This window comes from Conger conger, chromosome 7 (genome assembly GCF_963514075.1).
Source record: "Conger conger chromosome 7, fConCon1.1, whole genome shotgun sequence".
NCBI lineage: Eukaryota > Metazoa > Chordata > Actinopteri > Anguilliformes > Congridae > Conger > Conger conger.
The window spans coordinates 6,726,844-6,753,936 of record NC_083766.1 but is presented as its reverse complement, the minus strand read 5'-3'; the positions used below and the strand labels follow the sequence as shown (position 1 = coordinate 6,753,936).

The following is a 27,093-nucleotide window of genomic DNA, read 5'->3' as shown; positions in this document are numbered from 1 at the left end:
ATGACTGCAGTTGTGGTGACAGAGATAATTGTGATATTGGGTACGTCATTTTTCTTTACTTTCTTGAGTGGCATCATGTTCTTCATTCTGTGGAGCAAACCAAAATTCAGGGAGGACTCGCGTTACATCCTCTTTGCCCACATGCTCATCAATGATTCTGTTCATCTGATGGGCACTATAGTGTTGTTCTTATGTGTCTTGGCATTCCTGCATATGTCTAAGGCCATCTGCTCTATCCTGGTACTGATTACTGCAGTCACTTATCACAACACCCCACTCAACCTGGCAGTGATTTCACTGGAGCGCTATGTGGCCATTCGCTTCCCTTTGCGTCACACAGAGATTGCCACCCAGAGAAGGACAGCGATCGCTATTGGACTAATATGGCTCATTAACTCTGTTAACATCCTCATTGAGCTATTTTACAGCATTGCACTTGATCCCCACTTTTTCACTGCACCCGTATTATGTACACGGCAGCAGATGTTAATTGAGGAATGGCAGCTCGCCTTTAGCACTGGGTTGAATTTTTTTTTCCTTGTGGTTGTGGCTCTGACGATCCTCTATATTTACATTAGTATAACATTCATAGCTAAATCAGCTTCCACAAACAAGGATTCAGCCAATAAGGCTCGCAAAACTGTGCTGCTCCACATGTTTCAGCTGGGACTATGTGTCACCTCTTTTCTGTTTATATTGTTTGAGTCTCTGATAGCCAAGACTGCCTCTGCCTTGTATGTGCCTCTGCAATACTTGAACTATTTTTGCCTCATTGTTCTTCCCCGATGTCTGAGTCCCCTCATTTATGGCCTGAGAGACAATGCCATCCGGCCACTTTTCCTTGGGTACTTCAGGTACAACCCCACCACACTCAAGTAACACACTATGAGGGTTTAAATATAAAATGACATTTGTCAAATCATTTATACCTTTAGATATTTACTGGAATAACTGAGGTGAGATGCATTTTTCCAGAAGATCAAAGTAGTGTCCCATGCAGACTGTAAACTTACAGTGTAGTAATACTACAGCTCAAGTCCAAATGTTCAGAGTTATGGTTTTTTTCAAATATGTGTATTGTGTAATTCCTACATGGTTCACCCAATCCGGTTGTGATATTATTCAATTAAAGCTGAAAGTCTGCATTTAACCACATAGTGATTGCTTTATTTCAACTGTTTGTTTGCTGGAGTACAGAGCAAAAATAACAGAAAATGTGTCATTGTGCAAATACTTACTGTCTGCACTGCATACTATAGTTGCCTGCACACAGAGGCGGGCATTGAATATACAAGGCAATTGCTTTTCTGGCAGTGGTCAGAGAACCTCGTAGCTATATTGATCATGTTCTAGAAAGTCTATACAAAATGTAGATAATAGCATTCCTATGTAAAAATACACAACAGCGAAATGGATCATTATAATTATAATTACACCAGAGAAAATCCAAGAAGACAATCAACATTATATGAATGTTTCATTTGAGAATGAACACTGACCTCATCACACAGCCAGCTATAGGCAGCCCATTACACAGGTTTTAATTGACAACCTATTACGATGCTCATGATGACATTTAAATTGATCTGCACAAAACAGAATACAAGCACGAGTAGTCATGTACTCATCAAATTTATTAAGTCAGGTTATCTCACTATCCATTACCTATGTATATTCAATAGATAGACAAAATAATGTGACATTGTTATCAGTAGTCACTGATTGTAAAAGACAAACACAACACATTGCACATAACTGGTATTGTTAGTTAAACTGGACTTGTGACTGACTGTGCTGCAATTGAGAGAAGATGGTTGAGATGAGATTTCTGACTGCAGTCTAGAGTCTTATTTTACTACTTGTTACAGGATGACCCCTATACGTCTCAGATCCTCTCTACCATTAAAGCACCAAGACCTGCAACTGCGCAACAATATCATTCGGAGAGTCGCAACATGACTTTGACAGATGATTCTTTGAGGAGCAGCAAATTAAATGTGATAATATTTTTGCCCTTGTGTTTTCTTTTGTCTCTTTTTTTTAGGTATATATATATATATATATATATATATATATATATATATATATATTTTACCACAATTGGCTTGTATTTTGATTTTCAAAATGCAAATATCGTGGCTTTAATTACTGAATTTCGTTGCATTTATTATGACAAATATACATTTTTTTGTATTAGCTGCAAGCTGCAAGCTGGCTAGCCAGCTAGGTGCACTTAGATCCGTGAGGCTGCAGTATTATGATTAATAGTCTTGTGAGCTAGCCATCAGCACATGTTTTTTTTGGTTCTTTTTAAAAGTATAACACGAGAAAACCACGCACATCTGTCTATTTTCAGAAAAAATGTGTCTGGACATCTTTGAGGGACTTCATCTCCCAGAATCCAATGCTGTAATCTGTACGGAGACCATAGATGTAACAAGTTTTGTATGTTTAAAAACCAGGAATTTTCATTATCCCCGCAAACTGCAGTGGTTATCAGATGTATTGCAGTTTATTAGGTCTCTGGTGCCAAAAAGCTAATTTACCCCATTGAAATCCATTCAAAACTATGAATTATTTTTGAACAGTACTTTTAAATTCTAATTCACTCAGAAGAAGATATGATTTTCTTTTCATTCCTATTCATCCCTTCAGCTTTATGTACCCAGTGTGCATGCTCTGATGCCAAAAAAGCCCTATTGTCAAACATGGAAGCCTTCACTGATGACAATGCACCAACTGATGACACTCAATTGGTCCCACCCACACACACATCATCTCACACATGTCACCCTGCTTAAACTTAATCTGGCCCAGACTGAGCTGCTCTGCATCCATACCAAGTCTGATCTCTTCCAGGACTTCTGCATCACCTCATACTGATGAGCTTACTTCTGAGACGGGTGCGTGGGGGTTGGACCCAAAATGCACGACTCAGAAACAATAGTAATATAAAGACCCCTCAGGGCTTTATTCGGGACGAATCCTAGGAGAGTAGTCAACACAAGCAAAGTCCATACACATAGATCCAGCCAAACAAAAAGTAAACAAACAAAAAGCACGGTGCCGAGGGAAGAGGCAAACTCGTAGTCGGTAGACGTGCAGGGAGGTCCGGTAGCAGGAGAGCTGTCAGCGGGGCAGATGAACAGACGGACGGCAGGCAGAGGCGTAGTCGTGGGCGAAGCGGGAGTCGAAACCATGAAACAATCAGCGAAGCAAAAGTACAAAAACGGTAGGCGAGGACGTAGTCAAAAAACAAACGATGGTCACAAAACAGAAATCAATAAACAATGGTCGGTAAACAGGCTTGGATCGTAACGTGTAATCAATAATGGTAAATGCTCAAGAGTTGCGTGGAAAACAGAGGCAGACAATTTCGCGAAGAACAGTTGCGCGACTGGGCTATAAATGCGGGTGTAGACAGGTGTAGACAATTAGTTAGAGCGTAGCAAGGAAATGGAAAACAGGTGCGATGGATGACAAGCTTAACAAGGAGATTAGTAATCGTTAGTAATAAACCTATCCTGCCCTAGCATTAGTAAATTAGTAAATGACATGCACGAGAAACGTAAGGTAACATGAACACATGATTAGTCTTGTTAGTTTCTACCCAATCCTGATCTAGCGTTAGTCGTTTTAGTAAATAGACAAATGGAAATAATTAGGGAGTGAATGACAGAAGGAGCGAGAGAGAAAAGGCGGAACGCAAGGTTTGCGGAAAGACATGTAAAAGTGTATGCATAAACAACGACCAATTAACGTAACAATAAACATAAATCAAAACATAATACAAAACGAAACTAAGACGATAACCATTCAACATAACAAGGTAATATAATCGTAACGAAACATAACTAGACATGACGAGAAAATAAATCGTAACAAGAAATAAACTAAACAACATGACGAACCTAGACTAACATAATACATGATAAGACACTACGTGACTAAGACAACATGAATAAACATAAAACATGGCGAGACAGACCTGAAACGTGACGACTTCCTGACAGAGGTGGTTGCTGAACTGAAAGTAGATTGGATGGAAACCTGACTATGTATTATTCAGATCATGTGAATCAATGAAAAAGAATGAAAACAGGTTGAGACCAATTAACCACCTCTGTGAGGAAGTAAGCTCATAAGATGCTGCTATGAGCAGTTATATTATCAATGAAGGCATCTGAGATCTGTTTTTCAAGACACATGACCACTGAAATGCATTGTGATTCCTAGGCCTTTTAAAAAAAACCTATTAGACCTTTTTGAGGAAGCTACATTATGCTCTGAAATGAATCGGGCCTCTGACATAATTTACTCAAATCTACAACAAAGTGCCAGATGAGAGGCTGATAATGAAAATGAAATCAATGCAAAGTCCCACACGGATCAGTACTAGTGCCTTTACGCTTCCTGGGGCCTCGGTTTCATTTGCAGATGGTACAAAAATTGGAGGTATGGGAAATACTCAACTAGGATAATCCAAAAATATTGGAACAGAATAGAAGTTGACTGGCATTCAATATAACTTAATGTTCTGCATGTGGGGAATTTTTTAAGACAGGAGTATTTCATGGCGGCAGTAGTAATAACTCAATTTAAAAAAGACTCGGAAGGATTAGTAGACCAAAGTCTATCAGGATCTCTTGTACTGTAGCATATTATAAAAAAGATATAGAGCCTCTGGGAAAAGTAGAAAGAAGGGCAACTAAACTGGCTCCTGTATGAGCCAAAAAAAGGCCACTTAGACTGAGCTCTGTTAACAGAACAAAGGACCACAGGCTGAAATTAGCCGAGACGAAATTCTGAACAACTACTCAAAAAAGTATACTCAGAGTTGTTAATCCTTGGAACAGTTGAAGTTGAAGCATGGTACTGACAATGATGTAGTTTTAGGTCTTTTACTTTTGCTATTTATTTTTTTGATTGTTTATACTCCTTTTTTTTTTTTTTTGCTTTTTTGCTTTATTGTTTCTATTGATTCTATTGGTTTTACCGTAATGATTGTTTTTTGTTTTTTTTCGGGGGGTTTTTTGTTTATTGCTTGCTGTTTTATATATTGTTTGATTGTTCTTTATTGTTGGTTTATTGTTGAATGTTGTTTTTCTGTCAATACCAGAGCTAACAACACTCAAGTGTTGATGTTTGATCAATGTCTCTTCTTTCTTATCTTTGATTTTGTCTCAGTCCAATGGACTCAGACAAACACTACATGACTTGATTTTGACCCAACATGACACATACCCTAACAACACCTTTATATCGTTTAAAGACCTGGTAGATTTTGGGTTACCAATCCCTTCTTGAGATCACCAAGTCAAAATTATTGGTGAATGGTAAATTGCTAAATGGTAAATGGACTGCATTCATATAGCGCTTTTATCCAGAGTGCTTTACAATTGATACCTCTCATTCACCCATACACACATACACACACTTACACAACAACGGCGACTGGCTGCCAGGAAAGGCACCAAACAGCTTATCCGGAGCAATTGGGGGTTAGATGTCTCGCTCAGGGACACTTTGACATACCTGACACACCAGACGACAGCTCCTACAAAACATAATTTTATGTTATAAATAAATTCAAGACTAATCTAAGGAGTGTTGGTATAGCAATTGATATACATTCACTTGATACAATGGTACCAGAGGGATTTCTTACACAGGGTCTCACATAAGTTAGAGCATGTACTGTATGGTTAAAGTTTTCTGTTCCTGTTACATCCCAGCTAGTGTTACAACTCACCCCTACCGTAGCAAATACACTGTTACGGTATATATTTTTAGAAATAGATTTTTAGAATTTCTACATTTAAATACTAAAAAGCGCAATTCAAGCTTTGTTTGAAAAATGTAGTTTTGAAAAGGGTGACATTGTAGAAATGGATTTTGTTTTCAAATCATGTAAGAAAGAGGTCATTTGTTTGTGTCTGATTTAAAGGTATAATAGGTAATTTTGGACTTCTAACGCTCAAGAGAGGAATCACAGCAACAAACTCTCAAACCACAACATTGTTTATCCCACCTCTTCTCTGTGAACGCACAGATGTTGAACCCCCCCACCCCCCGCCATTGGCTGTGGCAATTACAACCTATTTCCAACCAATGAGCTTGAATTATTGTACAGCTGTACAATATTTTGATACAGTGTTGGTGCGTCAACTATATTTTGAAACTTGAATTTTGGGACTATAAACACAGACAGAGTGTGAGTCAGCATGTCAGTGAGCTTTTTTCAATGCTAGGAAGGGATTTACAGTCGTCTTGTAATAATGTTTGAACAAAAAACAAATTTTCTGTTCCTGCTACATCTACTACATGACATGTCATTTGGCTGACGCTCTTTATCAAATGTGACTTACAGTTGATTAGACTAAGCAGGAGACCTTGAGCAATGCGGGGTTAAGGGCCTTGCTCAAGGGCCCAACGGATATTATTGTGGCTACACCGGGGATTGAAGCACCTCCTAGATTGTCACCTTCCCTCATGTATTTAAACCTCAGTCTCTGAATTGTTCTTTGTCAGAACGTTGATCAGACCTCGTAAGCCTAACTCTTGAGATTCTTGATAGACACCCCTTTGCCATTTGATTTCCAAGCCTGCCTTGCCCTTTTGTTTTGTTTGCCTTTCTGGTTTTCGACATTCTGCTTTGTTTTCTGGTTTTGATTCTTGCCTTCGTCCTTTTGTACTTTAGCCTTTTGATTTTCTGGATTTTTGACCCCCTCGCCTGTTTTTTTCGACTATTCTTTTGCCTTTCGTTTTTGTCTTTGTATTGGATCTCCTGGCTACGATTTCGGACTATTAAACTACGATTTTGGATAATCCTGTGGTCTGCATTTGGGTTTTCAGAGGCGTACATAACACTCACGCATTCTGTGACATTCAAGACAATATCTAAATGACTAGTATTTGTAGCAGACAAATGTGGGTAGCTTATATCAGCATAAACACTCATTGAGTTATACATGTTGGAGCATGTTACATTTGTCCCCGGTCTCCCCTCCATAAGAAAACAAAAAACCAAAGCATAAAACCAAAATGAAAAGGCAAATTTCAAATTAAAGTTTGGGAATAGCAATTGCTATAGCTATTTCAGGGTGCTATTGTTATTGCTTTTGCAGGGTGTTTAAAATAGTACACCACTGAACTGGTGAGCTTCAAAGTGTGTGTGTGTGTGTGTGTGTGTGTGTGTGTGTGTGTGTCTCTCTCTTGGGAATAGCAATTGCTACCGATATAGTCAACACACACACACACACACACACACACACACACACACACCATTTTAAAACACCCTGATGGCCATTGCATGATGTCACAGTCATCTCTTATATATACAGTAAATACTCTTCAGCACATGCAGTTACTGATGCTGACACAGCAGCAGCAAGATTAAAAGGTATTTACAGTTCTATTTCTTATCAGTGCCTAACTTGCTTCAGACTCTCTATCTTCTCTCTTTGTGTTATGATGTTAATTTCAAATGTACCCAGCTTTTCATTGCATGTCATTATATATTACTTGCATTGCAGCTCATTCAATGATTAATCAATATACCATATAGCGGAACAAATTATTTCATAATGTTTCTCAGGTGTCACCCAGGGACCCAAATCTTTTCTTTTTTTTTTTTAAGAGTAAAAATATATCATTTTAACAAAATTCCATTACAAAAAGCGTTCTAATTGTCATTGAATGCAGGGCACTCCCCTTTTAAACCAAAATTGAAAAAGCCGACCACGTTAATATAAACCATTATAAAATGAAACACATCGATTCACGTAAAAGGGAACACTTTTCAGCTGCTTTAATGCTCAAATGTCAAATCGGCAGCTTGGAGCTGGGGTGCGGGGTTGTAGCCCACTAGTAAAGGCTGTAGAGCATAATATCTTGAAGCGCAATCACTTTATTTAATCTCGCTATGTTACTTTCAACCTAGGTCTCATTTATTTCACCAAATGAGCTGACTTGGATATGATTAAGAGGCCATGGGCAGCTGTGTCTGTTGGAAGTCCAGTATGATTTGTGAACTTTGCCAGCAGAAGGCTACAGTGCCCCTGTAGCTTCAATCCGTTTGTGTTCTTTCTTAAAACTGGCTGATGAGAGTCCAATAACCAATAGTGTTAAGTAATTTCATAAGTAATAATAAAATTATAAGTAAAACTAAGTAATTTTGTTAAATTCTTGGTAAAATAAAACTTGATTGATTGATTTATTGATGTGAACATTCAGGCAGATTTTCATTTAATTTCAGTGTGAAGTGAACCATGGAGAAGACCAATGTATCCTATGAAGATTTTATAAGTGTACAGGGGCAAGCTGTCCATTTCAAACATGATGCTGTATCTCTAGCAAGAATTATTTTGGTGATGTGTTCTTCCCTTTTCTTCATCTATGTGAACAGTGTCATGTTCTTCACTGTGAGGAGCAAGCAGACCTTCAGCGAATCCTCGCGCTACATACTCTTTTCTAACATTCTCATCGGTGATTCTTTCCATCTGCTGGGCTTGGCAGTGCTGTATTTGTTTTCTGTGGGAAATCTACACCTGATCAGTGCACTCTGCAACCTACTCATAATGATACCTTCTGTCACATTTTCAATCTCCCCCCTGAACCTGGCAGTTATGTCAATGGAACGTTATGTGGCCATTTGCTTTCCTTTACAGCACACAGAGTTTGTCACCAAAAAAAGGGCATATTTATCCATCGCTGTAGTCTGGTTGCTTAGTTCGATCAACTTCATTATTGACATATTGTACAAAACTGTGGTGGATTCAAATTCTCTGATGACACATACAATTTGCAGACGAAGGATACTGTACATTGCTAAGTGGCAGGTAAAATTGTCCCAAATATTTAATGGTCTTTACTTTGCAACTATATCACTAATTCTCATCTATACCTACATTTGTATTATGGTAGCAGCAAAATCTGTTTCCACAGACAAGAAGTCAGCCACAAAGGCTCACAGAACTGTGCTGCTCCATCTGATTCAGCTGGGACTGTGTCTCTTGTCTTTTGTGTATGGTACCTTAGACAGAATGATAAGGCTGCTTATGGCTGACCATGCATTGTTATTGCACCTGCAATTCCTCAACTTTGTTTCCCTCATCATTCTTCCCCGATGTTTGAGTCCCCTCATTTATGGCCTGAGAGACAGTGCCTTCCGGCCGCTGTTCCTCGGATACTTCAAGTGCAAACTAAGCACAGTCAACCCTGTTCTCATAACCAACAAAGATGTATTGCAATGAAAAAACTTTATTTAAAGAGCGTTATGACAGAATGAGAAAATAAAGGCTTAAATTATGACTTGGCATAATATCTGACCTTCTTCAGACCTTCTTGGACCAAGGGCTCTTTTTCCCAGAATCACTGGGGAATGGACACAGTCCACATTTGTGCACTGGGTGTAGTTTTGGTGGTAACAATACAATAATAGGGTTTCCAATAATGCTAGCTATTGCAGGTTATAGTTATAGGTTGCACTTGTTATTCATGATAATTATGTTGGGTAGCTATGTTGGCTAGCACATGAAGCGATTGAATACACCTGTCTAACCAAAAACAGCTGAGAAGACAACTGTCCAATTACTTTTGGTCCCCTAAAATGGGACTATATGATATAATCTATAAAAAGGGATGCAATACCTACACAGATCACCTGATATGGATGTACACACCCTCAAAGGTTAAATCGGCATTTTAACTTCATTTTAATTGTCATTGTTTAATTTTAAATCCAATGTCCTGGAGTACAGATTCAAAAGAACATAAATTGCGCCACTGTCCAAATACTTACAGACCTCACTGTAAAAATGACTGACAAACCGCTGTCATGGTATGAAAAAGAGAGGAGGGACAGCGTTTGCAAGGACAGGAGAAAGCTATAGAGCTGAAAAGCAACAGTGTGGTTTGATTTATTTTGCCTTTGTTATTTTGCCTTTATTATTTTTACCCAGATCCCGTGAGGGTGACTGCAAAGATGTTTTGTTTATTTGTGGCATCACTCTCGCTCTCTCACCCTTCCCCCGTCAGAATTCCCTTTAATAAAATGCCTGTGTAATCCGGAATTTTTGTATTTTCCGGTCTCCAACTCGTCTGTCCTCCCCAGGGTGTGTCACGACATGCGACATGGCGAAATGCCAGATAACTGGAAACAGGGGAGTATAATAACAATATTTAAGAGGGGTGACTATACTGACCCTGTAAATTACAGGCCTATCAGTTTATCTCATATTGTATGTAAAATGCTTGAATCTATCATAAAAGACTAAATGTAATGATTCCTTGAAAACAATAGTACTTTAACCTCTTATGAGCGGATGCAACCTGCATGTTACATCTCCCATAACAGACAGATGCGTTTTATTTCATCATATGACCGTTTTTCAAGACACAATCACAATGAAATACATTGTGATTCTTAGGCTATCCTATGGGTTTTCTATAAGGCGCCTTAGTCCATAATGGGTTAAGTGAAAGTATGTTTTTCGCAAAGTGAGGTCATGTTTAACAAACCTATTAGACTTTTGAGGAAGCCACATTATGGTCATGACCTGAATCGGGCCTCTGACATAATTTATTCAGATGTCCGAAAATGATTTAGATAAAAAAGTACGAGATGAGGGTGATAATAAAAATGAAACAGGGATCAGTACTGGTGCCTTTGCATTTCCTGGGGCCTTGGTTTCATTTGCAGATGATACAAAAATTGGAGTTATGGGAAATATTCAACAAGCATAATCCAAAAATTGAAGTGAGCAAACATTCAATATAACGAAATGTAAAATTCTGCATGTAGGAAAAATAATTTAAGTCAGGAGTATTTCATGTTGGGATGTAGTCTACCGCATAGTCAGCACCTGATTGGGTAGACTGTGCTCAATGGTTTTGGCAAAACATTACAATATGCCGTACCATTAATAAAGTATTATTCCTCCTAAATAGTGCACTAGTGCACCTTAATATGTTTATGAAAATATTTGAGGCAAGAAATAAGCACCTATTCGATCTGCAATGCTTAGTTTGAAAGTTTGATCCAGGTTTTGTGAGCCCGTTGAAAGTAGCACAGCACTCACTGGACTCATGCACTGCAAACCTCTCCATAGAAAATAATGGAATGTGCTGCTCACATGATTCATACAGCAGGTCAGATCCACTCGTTAGTTTTGTTCCAACCTAAGAAGAAATTGTAAATACAAGAAAATTATTTAATGCACCAAGTTCTCTTAAATCCTTTGTACGAGCAATTTAAGAAGAAATCTGTTTGTATGAGTTATTCTTGCCTGAGGCCCATTGATCCCAAGCATATTGCTAAAGCAACAGTTTTTCAAAGTCAAAAACTGGAAAATTCTTGATTACTGATGTCATTCACCCAGTCTGAATACAACTGAATGTGCATTTCATATGCTAAAGAGAAAACTCAAGGCAACTAGCCCCTGGAACTAGTAGCAACTAAAGATGGCTACAGTACAGGCCTGGCGGAGCACCACCAGAAAACAAACTAAGTTCCCATGATGTGTATGGGTCACAGACTTCAAGCACACATTGTATGCAAAGGATATTCAACAAAGTGCTGAACATGACAACTTTAATTTACATCAAGTTAACATGTCCTGAAATGGGGCGAGGTATAAAATGTGCTGTAATTTCTACATTGTGAAACCAAAGTGTATTCTTCAAATGGTTCAGAAATATTTCAACTGACAGCTGTTACTTCCCCACTTAATTTAAATACTTACACATTTCACGAATATGATACAATAACAATTAAAAACACAACTCTACACTCCTGTGCATGATGTCAATTGTGGCCTTTGACTAAATTGTCCCATTTTAAGGGTTGCCTGACTAAAAATATAATGTCTTTCCATGTTGCCCTGACCAACATTACAGGGACATCATGGACCCACTATAGGCCATAAGTCTTGCAACCTTAAACTACATTCCATGTAAATTAATTGCAATTACTCTTTAGCCATGTGTGCTTTAGAAACATGGAATATTTCAGTTTCACTCCAGGCAACTTGTGGGTCATCTTAACTGATTAATTGCCTGCCACATAACACTCACACACCTTTTGTGGTCACAAACATTCTAATGAGAGTTGTGTTATTGCATATACTCTAGTGAGGATGGCATGACAACAGTGTATCACCATGGTATATAAATAAACCACACAGCTTGTCAGATGCTGCACAGCAGCAAAAGGAGCTCAAGGATTCTTTCAATTGCAGTTCAGTTACTTATTTATATTTGGGATATTATTCAAATATGAAATGAGTCCAGCTGTTCAGAGTGCATTATATTTGGCTGAATTCTGGAAGAAAGGCACTCCTGCGTACTGTACAATACCTGTAAATAGGCATTTATTACAGTGTGGTCACTGTGGTCAAATAGATTCTAGGATTTCAAAGAGACCTTTTGATCTACTGTAGTTTCTATGTCTCTTTGTGTCTGTGACAGAACATTATGTCAGTTGTGCAAAGGAATGTCTTCTAATTTTACTGAATTTTACTTTGACAAAAGAAATCAATTTTATTTTTTGTAAACATTCAGGGTCATTTTTTCTTGGGTTAAAAAGGAAGAGATCTATGGAGGAGGGCAATGTTTCATTTGGACAGCCCACATTCATATACCAGCAAGCCTATGTAATACGAATGACTGCAGTTGTGGTGACAGAGGTAATTGTGATATTGGCTACAGCATTGTTTTTTACCTTCATGAATGGCATCATGTTTTTCATTCTGTGGAGCAAACCAAAATTCAGGGAGGACTCGCGTTACATCCTCTTTGCCCACATGCTCATCAATGATTCTGTCCATCTGATGGGCACTATAGTGTTGTACTTATTTGCCTTGGCATTCCTCCATATGTCTAAGGCCGTCTGCTCTATCATGGTACTGATTAGTGTAATCACTTATCACAACACCCCACTCAACCTGGCAGTGATTTCACTGGAGCGCTATGTGGCCATTCGCTTCCCTTTGCGTCACACAGAGATCGCCACCCAGAGAAGGACAGCGATCGCTATTGGACTAATGTGGCTCATTAGCTGTGTTAACATCCTCATTGAGATATTTTACACCATTGCACTTGATCCCCACTTTTTCACTGCACCCATATTTTGTACACGGCAGCAGATGTTAATTGAGGAATGGCAGCTTGTCTTGTCCAATTGGTTAACCATTTGTTTCCTTGTGGTTGTGGCTCTGATAGTCCTCTATATTTACATTAGTATAACATTAGTAGCTAAATCAGCTTCCACAAACAAGGATTCAGCCAATAAGGCTTGTAAAACTGTGCTGCTCCACATGTTTCAGCTGGGACTATGTATCACCTCTTTGCTGTATACATTGTTTGAGGCTCTGATTGTCAAGACTGCCACTGCCTTGTATGTGCCTCTGCAATCCTTGAACTTTTTTTGCCTCCTTGTTCTTCCCCGATGTCTAAGTCCCCTCATTTATGGCCTGAGAGACAGTGCCATCCGGCCACTTTTCCTCAGGTACTTCAGGTGCAACCCCACCACACTCAAGTAACACATTATGAGGGTTTAAATGTAAATTGGCATTTGTCAAACCATTTACACCTTTAGATATTTACTGGAATAACTGAGGTGAGATGCATTTTTCCAGAAGAGCAAAATAGTGTCCCTTGCAGGCTATAATAATACTGCAGCTGTTCGGTTTTTTTTTTTTTCTAATATCTGTATTGTGTAATTCCTACATGGTTCGCTCAATCCGGATGTAACATTATTCAATTAAAGCTGAAAGTCTACACTTAACCACATTGTGATTGCTTCATTTCAACTGTTTGTTTGCTGGAGTACAGAGCAAAAATAACAGAAAATGTGTCACTGTGCAAATACTTACTGTCTGCACTGCATACTATAGTTGCCTGCACACAGAGGCGGGCATTGAATATACAAGGCAATTGCTTTTCTGGCAGTGGTCAGAGAACCTCGTAGCTATATTGATCATGTTCTAGAAAGTCTATACAAAAGTACATAATAGAAATCCTATGTACAAATCCACAACAGCGAAATGGATCATTATAATTATAATTACACCAGGGAAATTCTAAGTAGACAATCAACATTATATGGATGTTTCATTTGAGAATGAACACTGACCTCATCACACAGCCAGCTATAGGCAGCCCATTGAACAGGTTTTAATTGACAACCTATTACGATGCTCATGATGACATTTAAATTGATCTGTACAAAACAGAATACAAGCACAAGTCATCATGTACTCATCAAATTAATTAAGTCAGGTTATCTCACGATCCATTACCTATGTATATTCAATAGATAGACAAAATAATGTAACATTGTTATCAGTAGTTATATTATAAAAGACAAACACAACACATTGCACATAATTGGCATTGTTATTTAAACTGGACTTGTGACTGACTGTGCTCCAATTGAGAGAAGATGGTTGAGATGAGACTTCTGACTGCAGTCTAGAGTCTTATTTTACCACTTGTTACAGGATGACCCCTATACATCTCAGATCCTCTGTACCATTAAAGCACCAAGAACTGCAACTGCGCAACAATATCATTTGGAGAGTCGCAACATTACTTTGACAGATGATTCTCTGAGAAGCATCAAATAAAATGTGATAATATTTTTTCCCTTTCCTTTGTCTCTTTTTTTTTAGGTATGCAATTATTCTTGTCAGTGGAAACTTTATGATTTTTCTGCTACCATAATACCAATGTAGGTATAGATGAGAATTAGTGATATAGTTGCAAAGTAAAGACCATTAAATATTTGGGACAATTTTACCTGCCACTTAGCAATGTACAGTATCCTTCGTCTGCAAATTGTATGTGTCGTCAGAGAATTTGAATCTACCACAGTCTTGTACAATATGTCAATAATGAAGTTGATCGAACTACGCAACCAGATTACAGCGATGGATAAATATGCCCTTTTTTTGGTGACAAATTCTGTGTGCTGTAAAGGAAAGCAAATGGCCACATAACGTTCCACTGACATAACTGCCAGGTTCAAGGGGGAGATTGAAAATGTGACAAAAGGTATCATTATGAGTAGGTTGCAGAGTGCACTGATCAGGTGTAGATTTCCCACAGAAAACAAAAACGGTCTTGAAAAGCGGTCATGATGAAATACATTGTGGTGGGGGTGTTTCAGTTTGGGCATGTATGCTGCTGGCTCAGATGCCTTCATTGATAATATAACTGCTCATAGCAGCATGTACAGAAGCATCTTATGAGCTTACTTCCTCACAGAGGTGGTTCATTGGTCTCAACCTGTTTTCATTATTTTTCATTGATTAACATGATCTGAATAATACATAGTCAGGTTTCCATCCAATCTACTTTCAGTTCAGCAACCACCTCTGTCAGGAAGTAAGCTCATCAGTATGAGGTGATGCAGAAGTCTTGGAAGAGATCAGACTTGGTATGGATGCAGAGCAGCTCAGTCTGGGCCAGATTAAGTTTAAGCAGGGTGACATGTGTGAGATGATGTGTGTGTGGGCGGGACCAATTGAGTGTCATCAGTTGGTGCACTGTCATCAGTGAAGGCTTCCATGTTTGACAATAGGGCTTTTTTTTGTCATAATAAATGCAACAAAATTCAGTAATTAAAGCCACGATTTTTTGAAAATCAAAATACGAGCCAATTGTGGTAAAAAAAAGATATATATCTATATATATATATTAGCTACTTACAATGAAATAACGTTTTTTGAAGAGCGTTATGACAGAATGAGAAAATTAAGGCTTACATTATGATTTGGCATAATATCTGACCTTCTTCAGAGGTTGGACCAAGGGCTCTTTTTTCCAGAATCACTGGGGAATGGACACAGTCCACATTGGTGCATTGGGTGTAGGTGGATTAGGCTGAATATACATTGGGCTCCGGAATGATTGATATTCCTGACTGGCAATGCACAAAAAATACTTTAAAAAAATAAACAATCTGGTTGCTGATATCAACTCACAATGTTGAACTTCAATACAGTTTTTGTCCCAATACTGAGTACGCTTTTTCAAAACTCTTAACACTGGAAGCACCACAGCAGTCCATATATAGGGAAACAATGGGATGATAACTTTACAAATATGAAACTCTGAAACGTTTCATCTGACCTTGCCTGTTGTAAAACTGGTTAGGTAGCTAAATAGTTTTGGTGGTAACGTTACAGTAATAGGGTTTCCAATAACGCTAGCTAGGCAGGTTGCACTTGTTATTCATGATAATTATGTTGGCTAGCTATGTTGGCTAGCACATGAAGCGATTGAATACACCTGTCTAACCAAAAACAGCTGAGAAGACAACTGTCCAATTACTTTTGGTCCCATAAAATGGGACTATATGATATAATCTATAAAAAGGGATGCAATACCTACACAGATCACCTGATATGGATGTACACACCCTCAAAGGTTAAATCGGCATTTTAACTTCATTTTAATTGTCATTGTTTAATTTTAAATCCAATGTCCTGGAGTACAGATTCAAAAGAACATAAATTGCGCCACTGTCCAAATACTTACAGACCTCACTGTAAAAATGACTGACAAACCGCTGTCATGGTATGAAAAAGAGAGGAGGGACAGCGTTTGCAAGGACAGGAGAAAGCTACAGAGCTGAAAAGCAACAGTGTGGTTTGATTTATTTTACCTTTGTTATTTTGCCTTTATTATTTTTACCCAGATCCCGTGAGCGTGACTGCAAAGATGTTTTGTTTATTTGTGGCATCACTCTCGCTCTCTCACCCTTCCCCCGTCAGAATTCCCTTTAATAAAATGCCTGTGTAATCCGGAATTTTTGTATTTTCCGGTCTCCAACTCGTCTGTCCTCCCCAGGGTGTGTCACGACATGCGACAAGGCGAAATGCCAGATAACTGGAAACAGGGGAGTATAATAACAATATTTAAGAGGGGTGACTAAACTGACCCTGTAAATTACAGGCCTATCAGTTTATCTCATATTGTATATAAAAATCTTGAGTCTATCATACATACATACATACATTATCCTAACCCACTTATCCTGAACAGGGTAGCTGGAGCCTATCCCAGCATACATTGGGCGAAAGGCAGGAATACACCCTGGACAGGTTGCCAGTCTATCGCAGGGCACACACACTATTCACTCACACACTCATATACTCATACCTACCGGCAATTTAGACTCTCCAATCAGCCTAACCTGCATGTCTTTGGACTGTGGGAGGAAACCGGAGTACCCAGAGGAAACCCACGCAGACACAGGGAGAACATGCAAACTCCGCACAGAGAGGCCCCGGCCGACGGGAATTCAAACCCAGGACCTCCTTGCTGTGAGGCGGTAGTGCTACCCACTGCACCATCTGTGCCGCCCCTGAGTCTATCATGAAAGACAAAATGTAATCATTCCTTGAAAACAATAGTACTTTAATCTCTTATTAGCGGATGCGACCTGCATGTTACATCTCCCATAACAGACGGATGCGTTTTATTTCATCATATGACAGTTTTGCACCATAATATGTTTATGAAAATATTTGAGGCAAGAAATAAGCAACGCAGTTGCTTAATCTTGATTCATATTTGATCTGCAATACCTCGTTTGAAAGTTTGATCCAGGTTTTGTGAGCCCGTTGAAAGTAGCACAGCACTCACTGGACCCATCATGCACTGCAATCCTCTCCATAGAAAATAATGGAATGTGTTGCTCACATGATTCATACACCGGGTCAGATCCACTCGATAGTTTTGTTCCAACCAAAGAAGAAATATTAAATACAAGAAAATTGTTTAATGTGCCAAGTTCTCTTGAATCCTTTGTACGAGCAATTTAAGAAGAAATCTGTTTGCATGAGTTATTCTTGCATGAGGCCTATTGATCTCAAGCATATTGCTAAAGCAACAGTTTTTCAAAGCCAAAAACTGGAAAATTCTTGATTAGTGAAGTCATTCACCCAGTCTGAATACAACTGAATGTGCATTTCATATGCTAAAGAGAAAACTCAAGGCAACAAGCCCCTGGAACAAGTAGCAGCTAAAGATGGCTACAGTACAGGCCTGGCAGAGCACCACCAGAAATACTTAGCGTCCCATGATGTTAATTTACATCAAGTTAACATGTCCTGAAATGGGGCGAGGTATAAAATGTGCTGTAATTTCTACATTGTGAAACCAAAGTGTATTCTTCAAATGGTTCAGAAATGTTTCAACTGACAGCTGTTACTTCTCCACTTAATTTAAATACTTGCACATTTCACTAATATGATACAATAGAAATTAAAAACACAACTCTACACTCCTGTGCATGATGTCAATTGTAGCCTTTGACAAAAATGTCCCTGACTAAAAACATAATGTCTTTCCATGTTGCCCTGACCAACATTACAGGGACTTTATGGACCCACTATAGGCCATAGGTCTTGCAACCTTTAACTACATTTCATGTAAATTAATTGCAATTACTCTTTAGCCATGTGTGCTTTAGAAACATGGAATATTTCAGATTCACTCCAGGCAACTTGTGGGTCATCTTAACTGGTTGATTGCCTGCCACATAACACTCACACACCTTTTGTTATGTTATTGTGTTATTGCATATACTCTAGTGACGATGGCATGACAACAGTGTATCACCCTTCTATATAAATAAATGTCACCAGCACACCGATTGTCAGATGCTGCACAGCAGCAAAAGGAGCTCAAGGATTCTTCCAATCGCATATTGGAATATATTTGGGATATTATTCAAAAATGAAATGAGGCCAGCTGTTCAGTGTGCATTATATTTGGCTGAATTCTGGAATGAAGACACACCTGCGTACTGTACAATACCTGTAAATAGGCATTTATTATAGTGTGGTCAAAGGTAAAATATTTTTCTAGGATTGCAAAGAGACCCTTTGATCTACTGTAGTTTCTTTATCTCTTTGTGTCTGTGACAGAACGTTATGTCAGGTGTGCAAACGAATGTCTTCCAATTTTATTGAATTGTACCATTTCATTTAAGCAAAAGAAATCAATTCTATTTTTCGCAAATATTCAGGGTAATTTTTTCTTAGGTTAAGTAGGATGTGATCTATGGAGGAGGGCAATGTTTCATCTGGACAGCTCACATTCATTCAACAGCAAGCTGTTGTAATACAGATGACTGCAGTTGTGGTGACAGAGGTAATTGTGATATTGGGTACAGCATTTTTCTTTACCTTTTTGAGTGGCCTCATGTTCTTCATTCTGTGGAGCAAACCAAAATTCAGGGAGGACTCGCGTTACATCCTCTTTGCCCACATGCTCATCAATGATTCTGTTCATCTGATGGGCAATATAGTGTTGTTCTTATTTGCCTTGGCATTCCTGCATATGTCTAAGGCCGTCTGCTCTATCATGGTACTGATTAGTGTAATCACTTATCACAACACCCCACTCAACCTGGCAGTGATTTCACTGGAGCGCTATGTGGCCATTCGCTTCCCTTTGCGTCACACAGAGATCGCCACCCAGAGAAGGACAGCGATCGCTATTGGAATAATGTGGCTCATTAGCTCTGTTAACATCCTCATTGAGATATTTTACAGCATTGCACTTGATCCCCACTTTTTCACTGCACCCGTATTTTGTACACGGCAGCAGATGTTAATTGAGGAATGGCAGCTCGCCGTTAACAGTGGGTTGAATTTTTTTTTCCTTGTGGTTGTGGCTCTGACAATCCTCTATATTTACATTAGTATAACATTCGTAGCTAAATCAGCTTCCACAAACAAGGATTCAGCCAATAAGGCTCGCAGAACTGTGCTGCTCCACATGTTTCAGCTGGGACTATGTATCACCTCTTTGCTGTTTGTATTGTTTGAGGCTCTGATTGTCAAGACTACCACTGCCTTGTATGTGCCTCTGCAATTCTTGAACTTTTTTTGCCTCCTTGTTCTTCCCCGATGTCTGAGTCCCCTCATTTATGGCCTGAGAGACAGTGCCATCCGGCCACTTTTCCTCAGGTACTTCAGGTGCAACCCCACCACACTCAAGTAACACTCTATGAGGGTTTAAATATAAAATGACATTTGTCAAATCATTTATACCTTTAGATATACCAGAAGAGACTGAATAGTGTCCCAAGCAGGCTGTAAACTTACAGTATAGTAATACTACAGCTCAAGTCCAAATGTTCAGAGTTATGGTTTTTTTCAAATATGTGTATTGTGTAATTCCTACATGGTTCACCCAATCCGGTTGTAATATTATTCAATTAAAGCTGAAAGTCTGCACTTCACCACATAGTGATTGCTTTATTTCAACTGTTTGTTTGCTGGAGTACAGAGCAAAAATAACAGAAAATGCGTCATTGTGCAAATACTTACTGTCTGCACTGCATACTATAGTTGCCTGCACACAGAGGCGGGCATTGAATATACAAGGCAATTGCTTTTCTGGCAGTGGTCAGAGAACCTCGTAGCTATATTGATCATGTTCTAGAAAGTCTATACAAAATGTAGATAATAGCATTCCTATGTAAAAATACACAACAGCGAAATGGATAATTATAATTATAATTACACCGGAGAAAATCCAAGAAGACAATCAACATTATATGAATGTTTCGTTCGAGAATTAACACTGACCTCATCACACAGCCAGCTATAGGCAGCCCATTACACAGGTTTTAATTGACAACCTATTACGATGCTCATGATGACATTTAAATGGATCTGCACAAAACAGAATACAAGCACAAGTAGTCATGTACTCATCAAATTTATTAAGTCAGGTTATGTCTTCTCACTAACCTAGCCAGCTAGGTGCACTTAGATCCATGAGGCTGCAGTATTATGATTAATAGTGTGTTTATCTTGTGGTTCTTTTTAAAAGTATAACACGAGAAAGTAATGCATATCTGTCTATTTAAGAAAAAACGTGTCTGGACATCTTTGAGGGATCCAGAATCCAATGTCTGTAGTCTGTATGGAGACCATAGATGTAACAAGTTTTGTACGTTGAAAAACCAGGAATTTTCATTACCCCCGCAAACTGCAGTGGTTATCGGGTGTATTGCAGTTTATTAGGTCTCTGGTGCCAAAAAGCGAATTTACCCCATTGAAATCCATTCAAAACTATGAATTAAAATAATGATATTTTCTGAACAGTACTTTTAAATTCTAATTCACTCAGAAGAAGATATGATTTTCTTCTCATTCCTATCCATCCCTTCAGCTTTATGTACCCAGTGTGCATGCTCTGATGCCAAAAAAGCCCTATTGTCAAACATAGAAGCCTTCACTGATGACAATGCACCAACTGGTCCCGCCCACACACACATCTCCTCACACATGTCACCCTGCTTAAACTTAATCTGGCCCAGACTGAGCTGCTCTGGGTCCAAGTCTGATCTCTTCCAGGACTTCTGCATCACCTCATACTGATGAGCTTACTTCCTGACAGAGGTGGTTGCTGAACTGAAAGTAGATTGGATGGAAACCTGACTATGTATTATTCAGATCATGTTAATCAATGAAAAATAATTAAAACAGGTTGAGACCAATGAACCACCTCTGTGAGGAAGTAAGCTCATAAGATGCTTCTGTACATGCTGCTATGAGCAGTTATATTATCAATGAAGGCATCTGAGCCAGCAGCATACATGCCCAAACTGAAACACCCCCACCACAACGTATTTCATCATGACCGCTTTTCAAGACACATGACCACTGAAATGCATTGTGATTCCTAGGCCTTTCTATGAGTTTTCTATGGGGTGCCTTCGTCCATAGTGGGTTAAGTGAAAGTAAATTGTTTTCGCAAGGGGAGGTCATTTTTAACAAACCTATTAGGCCCTTTTTTAGGAAGCTACATTATGCTCTGACCTGAATCGGACCTATAACATAATTTACTCAGATCTCCAAAAAAGTGCCAGATGAGAGGCTGATAATGAAAATAAAATCAATCCAAAGTGGAGTCCCACAAGGATCAGGACTAGCGCCCAGGACTTGGCCGTCCAGCCAATAGGCATGGAGTTGATTACACAGTAATGTATATTACTTAGATGCCCCTTTCCTTGGTAATTTTCAAATTCTTAAATATAGAGTCCATTCATAACAGATGCACGGGTGAGTAGTGAGAACTTTATTAGGTATTTCACCTAAGTGAGTGTATCAACTGAGGAACCTTCGTTCACAATATGGGAATCCAACAGATTAGGTTACAATATATGGACATTTCCCTAACCAACATACTACACCCCTGCCAGTAACTGGTTTTAATGTGGCTCTCACTCAAAAACCTGTTCTGAAATCTGTGCTGCCTGTGTCACTGAATGCTGGCTGAGGCCTGATGCATCCAGCCAAACACCCTGCGTTACACATCTACAGATGAACACAGGAACAACCAAGGGCCCTAACAGCTCAGGAATGGTCATTAATAATAAATTAGTGTTAATGATGGGGCAGAGGCAAAACATTTTAATGGCACCCTGGAGCTTTCTCTGTGGGGGCACCTTACTCCTCACATGACATGAGGCCATGCACAGAGCAGGGACCAGTTTACTCTGCCATCTTCCTGCTCCTGTTACATCACCTGGTCAAACACAACACTGAACTGACAGGGCTTTGCCTATAGGCCTTTTAACACAATAATTGTATGTACACTCAATGAGCACTTTATTAGGTATTTATTAGAGGTTTTTTTTTTTTTTTACATATTAAGCTGCTGAAGCCCATCCACTTTTGACATCCAGACATGTTATGTGTTCAGAGATGCTCTTGTGAATACCACTGTTGTAATGTGTGGCTATTTGCGTTATTGTCACCTTCCTGTCAGTTTTGACCAGTCTGACCTCATCCGCTGACCTCAACTGCAACAGAACTACTGCTCACTGGATGTTTTTTTAGTTTTTCCACACAATTCTCTGCAAACTCTAGAGACTGTTGTGTGTGAAAATCGCAGGAGATCAGTAGTTTAACCTCTATCTCTTTTTTCTTAATTTCTATCAAGTGTGCCAATACCTCTGGAGCCCACTGTATATAATTGTTCTTTTGGCTCTGTACGCCAACGCATTTGATTTGAAATGAAACACTGAATAAGAGGTTAAAATGCAGCCTTTTAGTACTTTTTCTGTTTGAAGAGCTTGTACAAGTGTGCCACGTTGGATTCAGCAATGCTCCTAATTTCAGGAAACAGTCCTAAAGAATCCACGTAAACTTGATGAATGAATGAATCATGAATGAGCATAATTGACACCCCAAAATGCCAGATCAGGCGAGGCGTGTCCAGAAAATTCATTCATAAAAATTGCATTGAACCCCCAAGCTGCCCATTTTATGGGCTGCACTGTAGGTGGGCTCCATCATATAGATGGTCAATGGGATCAACAAGAACACGGGATGTAGTCTTCCACATAGTCAGCACCTGATTGGATGGCCTGACAATACAGCGTACCGTTAATAAACTTGTATTCCTCCTAAATAGTGCACTAGTGCACCTTAATATGTTTATGAAAATATTTGAGGCAAGAAATAAGCTCCTATTTGATCTGCAATGCTTAGTTTGAAAGTTTGATCCAGGTTTTGTGAGCCCGTTGAAAGTAGCACAGCACTCACTGGACTCATCATGCACTGCAATCCTCTCCATAGAAAATAATGGAATGTGTTGCTCACATGATTCATACAGCAGGTCAGATCCACTCGTTAGTTTTTTCCAACCTCAGAAGAAATTGTAAATACAAGAAAATTGTTTAATGCGCCAAGTTCTCTTAAATCCTTTGTACGAGCAATTTAAGAAGAAATCTGTTTGTACGAGTTATTCTTGCATGAGGCCCATTGATCCCAAGCATATTGCTAAAGCAACAGTTTTTCAAAGCCAAAAACTGGAAAATTCTTGATTAGTGAAGTCCTTCGCCCAGTCTGAATACAACTGAATGCTAAAGAGAAAACTCAAGGCAACTAGCCCCTGGAACTAGTAGCAACTAAAGATGGCTACAGTACAGGCCTGGCAGAGAACCACCAGAAAACAAACTAAGTTCCCATGATGTCTATGGGTCACAGACTTCAAGCACACATTGTATGCAAAGGATATTCAACAAAGTGCTGAACATGACAACTTTAATTTACATCAAGTTAACATGTCCTGAAATGGGGCGAGGTATAAAATGTGCTGTAATTTCTACATTGTGAAACCAAAGTGTATTCTTCAAATGGTTCAGAAATATTTCAACTGACAGCTGTTACTTCTCCACTTAATTTAAATACTTACACATGTCACGAATATGATACAATAACAATTAAAAACACAACTCTACACTCCTGTGCATGATGTCAATTGTGGCCTTTGACTAAATTGTCCCATTTTGAGAGTTGCCTGACTAAAAACATAATGTCTTTCCATGTTGCCCTGACCAACATTACAGGGACTTTATGGACCCACTATAGGGCATAGGTCTTGCAACCTTTAACTGCATTTCATGTAAATTAATTGCAATTACTCTGTGCTTTAGAAACATGGAATATTTCAGATTCACTCCAGGCAACTTGTGGGTCATCTTAACTGATTAATTGCCTGCCACATAACACTCACACACCTTTTGTTATATTATTGTGTTATTGCATATACTCTAGTGACGATGGCATGACAACAGTGTATCACCCTTGTATATAAATAAATGTCACCAGCACATAGATTGTCAGATGCTGCACAGCAGCAAAAGGAGCTCAAGGATTCTTCCAATTGCACTTTTGAAAAAGATCAGTGACTTATTTATATTTGGGATATTATTCAAAAATGAAATGAGGCCAGCTGTTCAGTATACATTATATTTGGCTGAATTCTGGAATGAAGACATGCCTGCATACTGTACAATACCTGTAAATAGGCATTTATTATAGTGTGGTCACAGGTCAAATATTTTTTTTCCAAGCCTGATGAAGGACACAAAGAAGCATACTGTCTTTTTTCTAGGATTGCAAAGAGACCCTTTGATCTACTGTAGTTTCTTTGTCTCTTTGTGTCTGTGACAGAACGTTATGTCAGGTGTGCAAACGAATGTCTTCCAATCTTATTGAATTGTACCATTTCATTTAAGCAAAAGAAATCAATTCTATTTTTTGCAAACATTCAGGGTAATTTTTTCTTAGGTTAAGAAGGAAGTGATCTATGGAGGAGGGCAATGTTTCATCTGGACAGCTCACATTCATACAACAGCAAGTTGTTGTAATACAGATGACTGCAGTTGTGGTGACAGAGATAATTGTGATATTGGGTACGTCATTTTTCTTTACCTTCTTGAGTGGCATCATGTTCTTCATTCTGTGGAGCAAACCAAAATTCAGGGAGGACTCGCGTTACATCCTCTTTGCCCACATGCTCATCAATGATTCTGTTCATCTGATGGGCACTATAGTGTTGTTCTTATGTGTCTTGGCATTCCTGCATATGTCTAAGGCCATCTGCTCTATCCTGGTACTGATTACTGTAGTCACTTATCACAACACCCCACTCAACCTGGCAGTGATTTCACTGGAGCGCTATGTGGCCATTCGCTTCCCTTTGCGTCACACAGAGATTGCCACCCAGAGAAGGACAGCGATCGCTATTGGACTAATATGGCTCATTAGCTCTGTTAACATCCTCATTGAGCTATTTTACAGCATTGCACTTGATCCCCACTTTTTCACTGCACCCGTATTATGTCTACGGGAGCAGATGTTAATTGAGGAATGGCAGCTCGCCTTTAGCACTGGGTTGAATTTTTTTTTCCTTGTGGTTGTGGCTCTGACGATCCTCTATATTTACATTAGTATAACATTCATAGCTAAATCAGCTTCCACAAACAAGGATTCAGCCAATAAGGCTCGCAAAACTGTGCTGCTCCACATGTTTCAGCTGGGACTATGTGTCACCTCTTTTCTGTTTATATTGTTTGAGTCTCTGATTGTCAAGACTGCCACTGCCTTGTATGTGCCTCTGCAATACTTGAACTTTTTTTGCCTCCTTGTTCTTCCCCGATGTCTGAGTCCCCTCATTTATGGCCTGAGAGACAATGCCATCCGGCCACTTTTCCTTGGGTACTTCAGGTACAACCCCACCACACTCAAGTAACACACTATGAGGGTTTAAATATAAAATGACATTTGTCAAATCATTTATACCTTTAGATATTTACTGGAATAACTGAGGTGAGATGCATTTTTCCAGAAGATCAAAGTAGTGTCCCATGCAGACTGTAAACTTACAGTGTAGTAATATTACAGCTCAAGTCCAAATGTTCAGAGTTATGGTTTTTTTCAAATATGTGTATTGTGTAATTCCTACATGGTTCACCCAATCCGGTTGTGATATTATTCAATTAAAGCTGAAAGTCTGCACTTAACCACATAGTGATTGCTTTATTTCAACTGTTTGTTTGCTGGAGTACAGAGCAAAAATAACAGAAAATGTGTCATTGTGCAAATACTTACTGTCTGCACTGCATACTATAGTTGCCTGCACACAGAGGCGGGCATTGAATATACAAGGCAATTGCTTTTCTGGCACTGGTCAGAGAACCTCGTAGCTATATTGATCATGTTCTAGAAAGTCTATACAAAATGTAGATAATAGCATTCCTATGTAAAAATACACAACAGCGAAATGGATCTGTCACGCCCCCCTGCTGCATTTTAACACTTTCCCCTTATGCCTCCCAACAGGATGATTGGTGGGCGTGGTCCCTCTACAAGCGGCACCTGGAGTGAGTTTAATTCCGGGTTAAAGGAGCTCCAGTGTGGCTGCTTGGGGGGGCCGAATAGCATGTCGAGTACCGGTCGTTGGACTGACGGTGTTTTGTTATAGTTTTTGCACTCACAACATTGCTACTCCTACTACATGCAACACTACAGTCATACTAATCCTTCACACCCCATGATAATTTACTTTAAAATAAAGAAATCGTTATCTCGTAAGCCTGTTGTCGCGTGTCTCATTTTCCTGCTCACGACTTGAACGAGTCAGTCGTAACAGATCATTATAATTATAATTACACCAGAGAAAATCCAAGAAGACAATCAACATTATATGGATGTTTCATTTGAGAATGAACACTGACCTCATCACACAACCAGCTATAGGCAGCCCATTACA

The 27,093-nt window shown here is 39.1% G+C and overlaps 5 protein-coding genes across 5 annotated transcripts; all 5 read left to right on the top strand.

Moving 5' to 3' along the window:
• Positions 1 to 879, top strand: LOC133132506 (odorant receptor 131-2-like). The gene has a single exon (XM_061247963.1). It carries the CDS (start codon positions 1 to 3, stop codon positions 877 to 879), a length of 879 nt encoding a protein of 292 aa, XP_061103947.1.
• A 7,391-nt stretch (positions 880 to 8,270) lies between these two features.
• Positions 8,271 to 9,254, top strand: LOC133132505 (odorant receptor 131-2-like). Its single transcript, XM_061247962.1, has one exon. The coding sequence runs from the start codon at positions 8,271 to 8,273 to the stop codon at positions 9,252 to 9,254; it is 984 nt and encodes a 327-aa protein (XP_061103946.1).
• A 3,408-nt stretch (positions 9,255 to 12,662) lies between these two features.
• Positions 12,663 to 13,541, top strand: LOC133132504 (odorant receptor 131-2-like). The gene has a single exon (XM_061247961.1). The coding sequence runs from the start codon at positions 12,663 to 12,665 to the stop codon at positions 13,539 to 13,541; it is 879 nt and encodes a 292-aa protein (XP_061103945.1).
• Positions 13,542 to 19,140: 5,599 nt separating this feature from the next.
• On the top strand, positions 19,141 to 20,019 carry LOC133132503 (odorant receptor 131-2-like). The gene has a single exon (XM_061247960.1). The coding sequence runs from the start codon at positions 19,141 to 19,143 to the stop codon at positions 20,017 to 20,019; it is 879 nt and encodes a 292-aa protein (XP_061103944.1).
• Positions 20,020 to 25,194: 5,175 nt separating this feature from the next.
• LOC133132502 (odorant receptor 131-2-like) lies at positions 25,195 to 26,073 on the top strand. Its single transcript, XM_061247959.1, has one exon. It carries the CDS (start codon positions 25,195 to 25,197, stop codon positions 26,071 to 26,073), a length of 879 nt encoding a protein of 292 aa, XP_061103943.1.
• Positions 26,074 to 27,093: the final 1,020 nt, after the last annotated feature.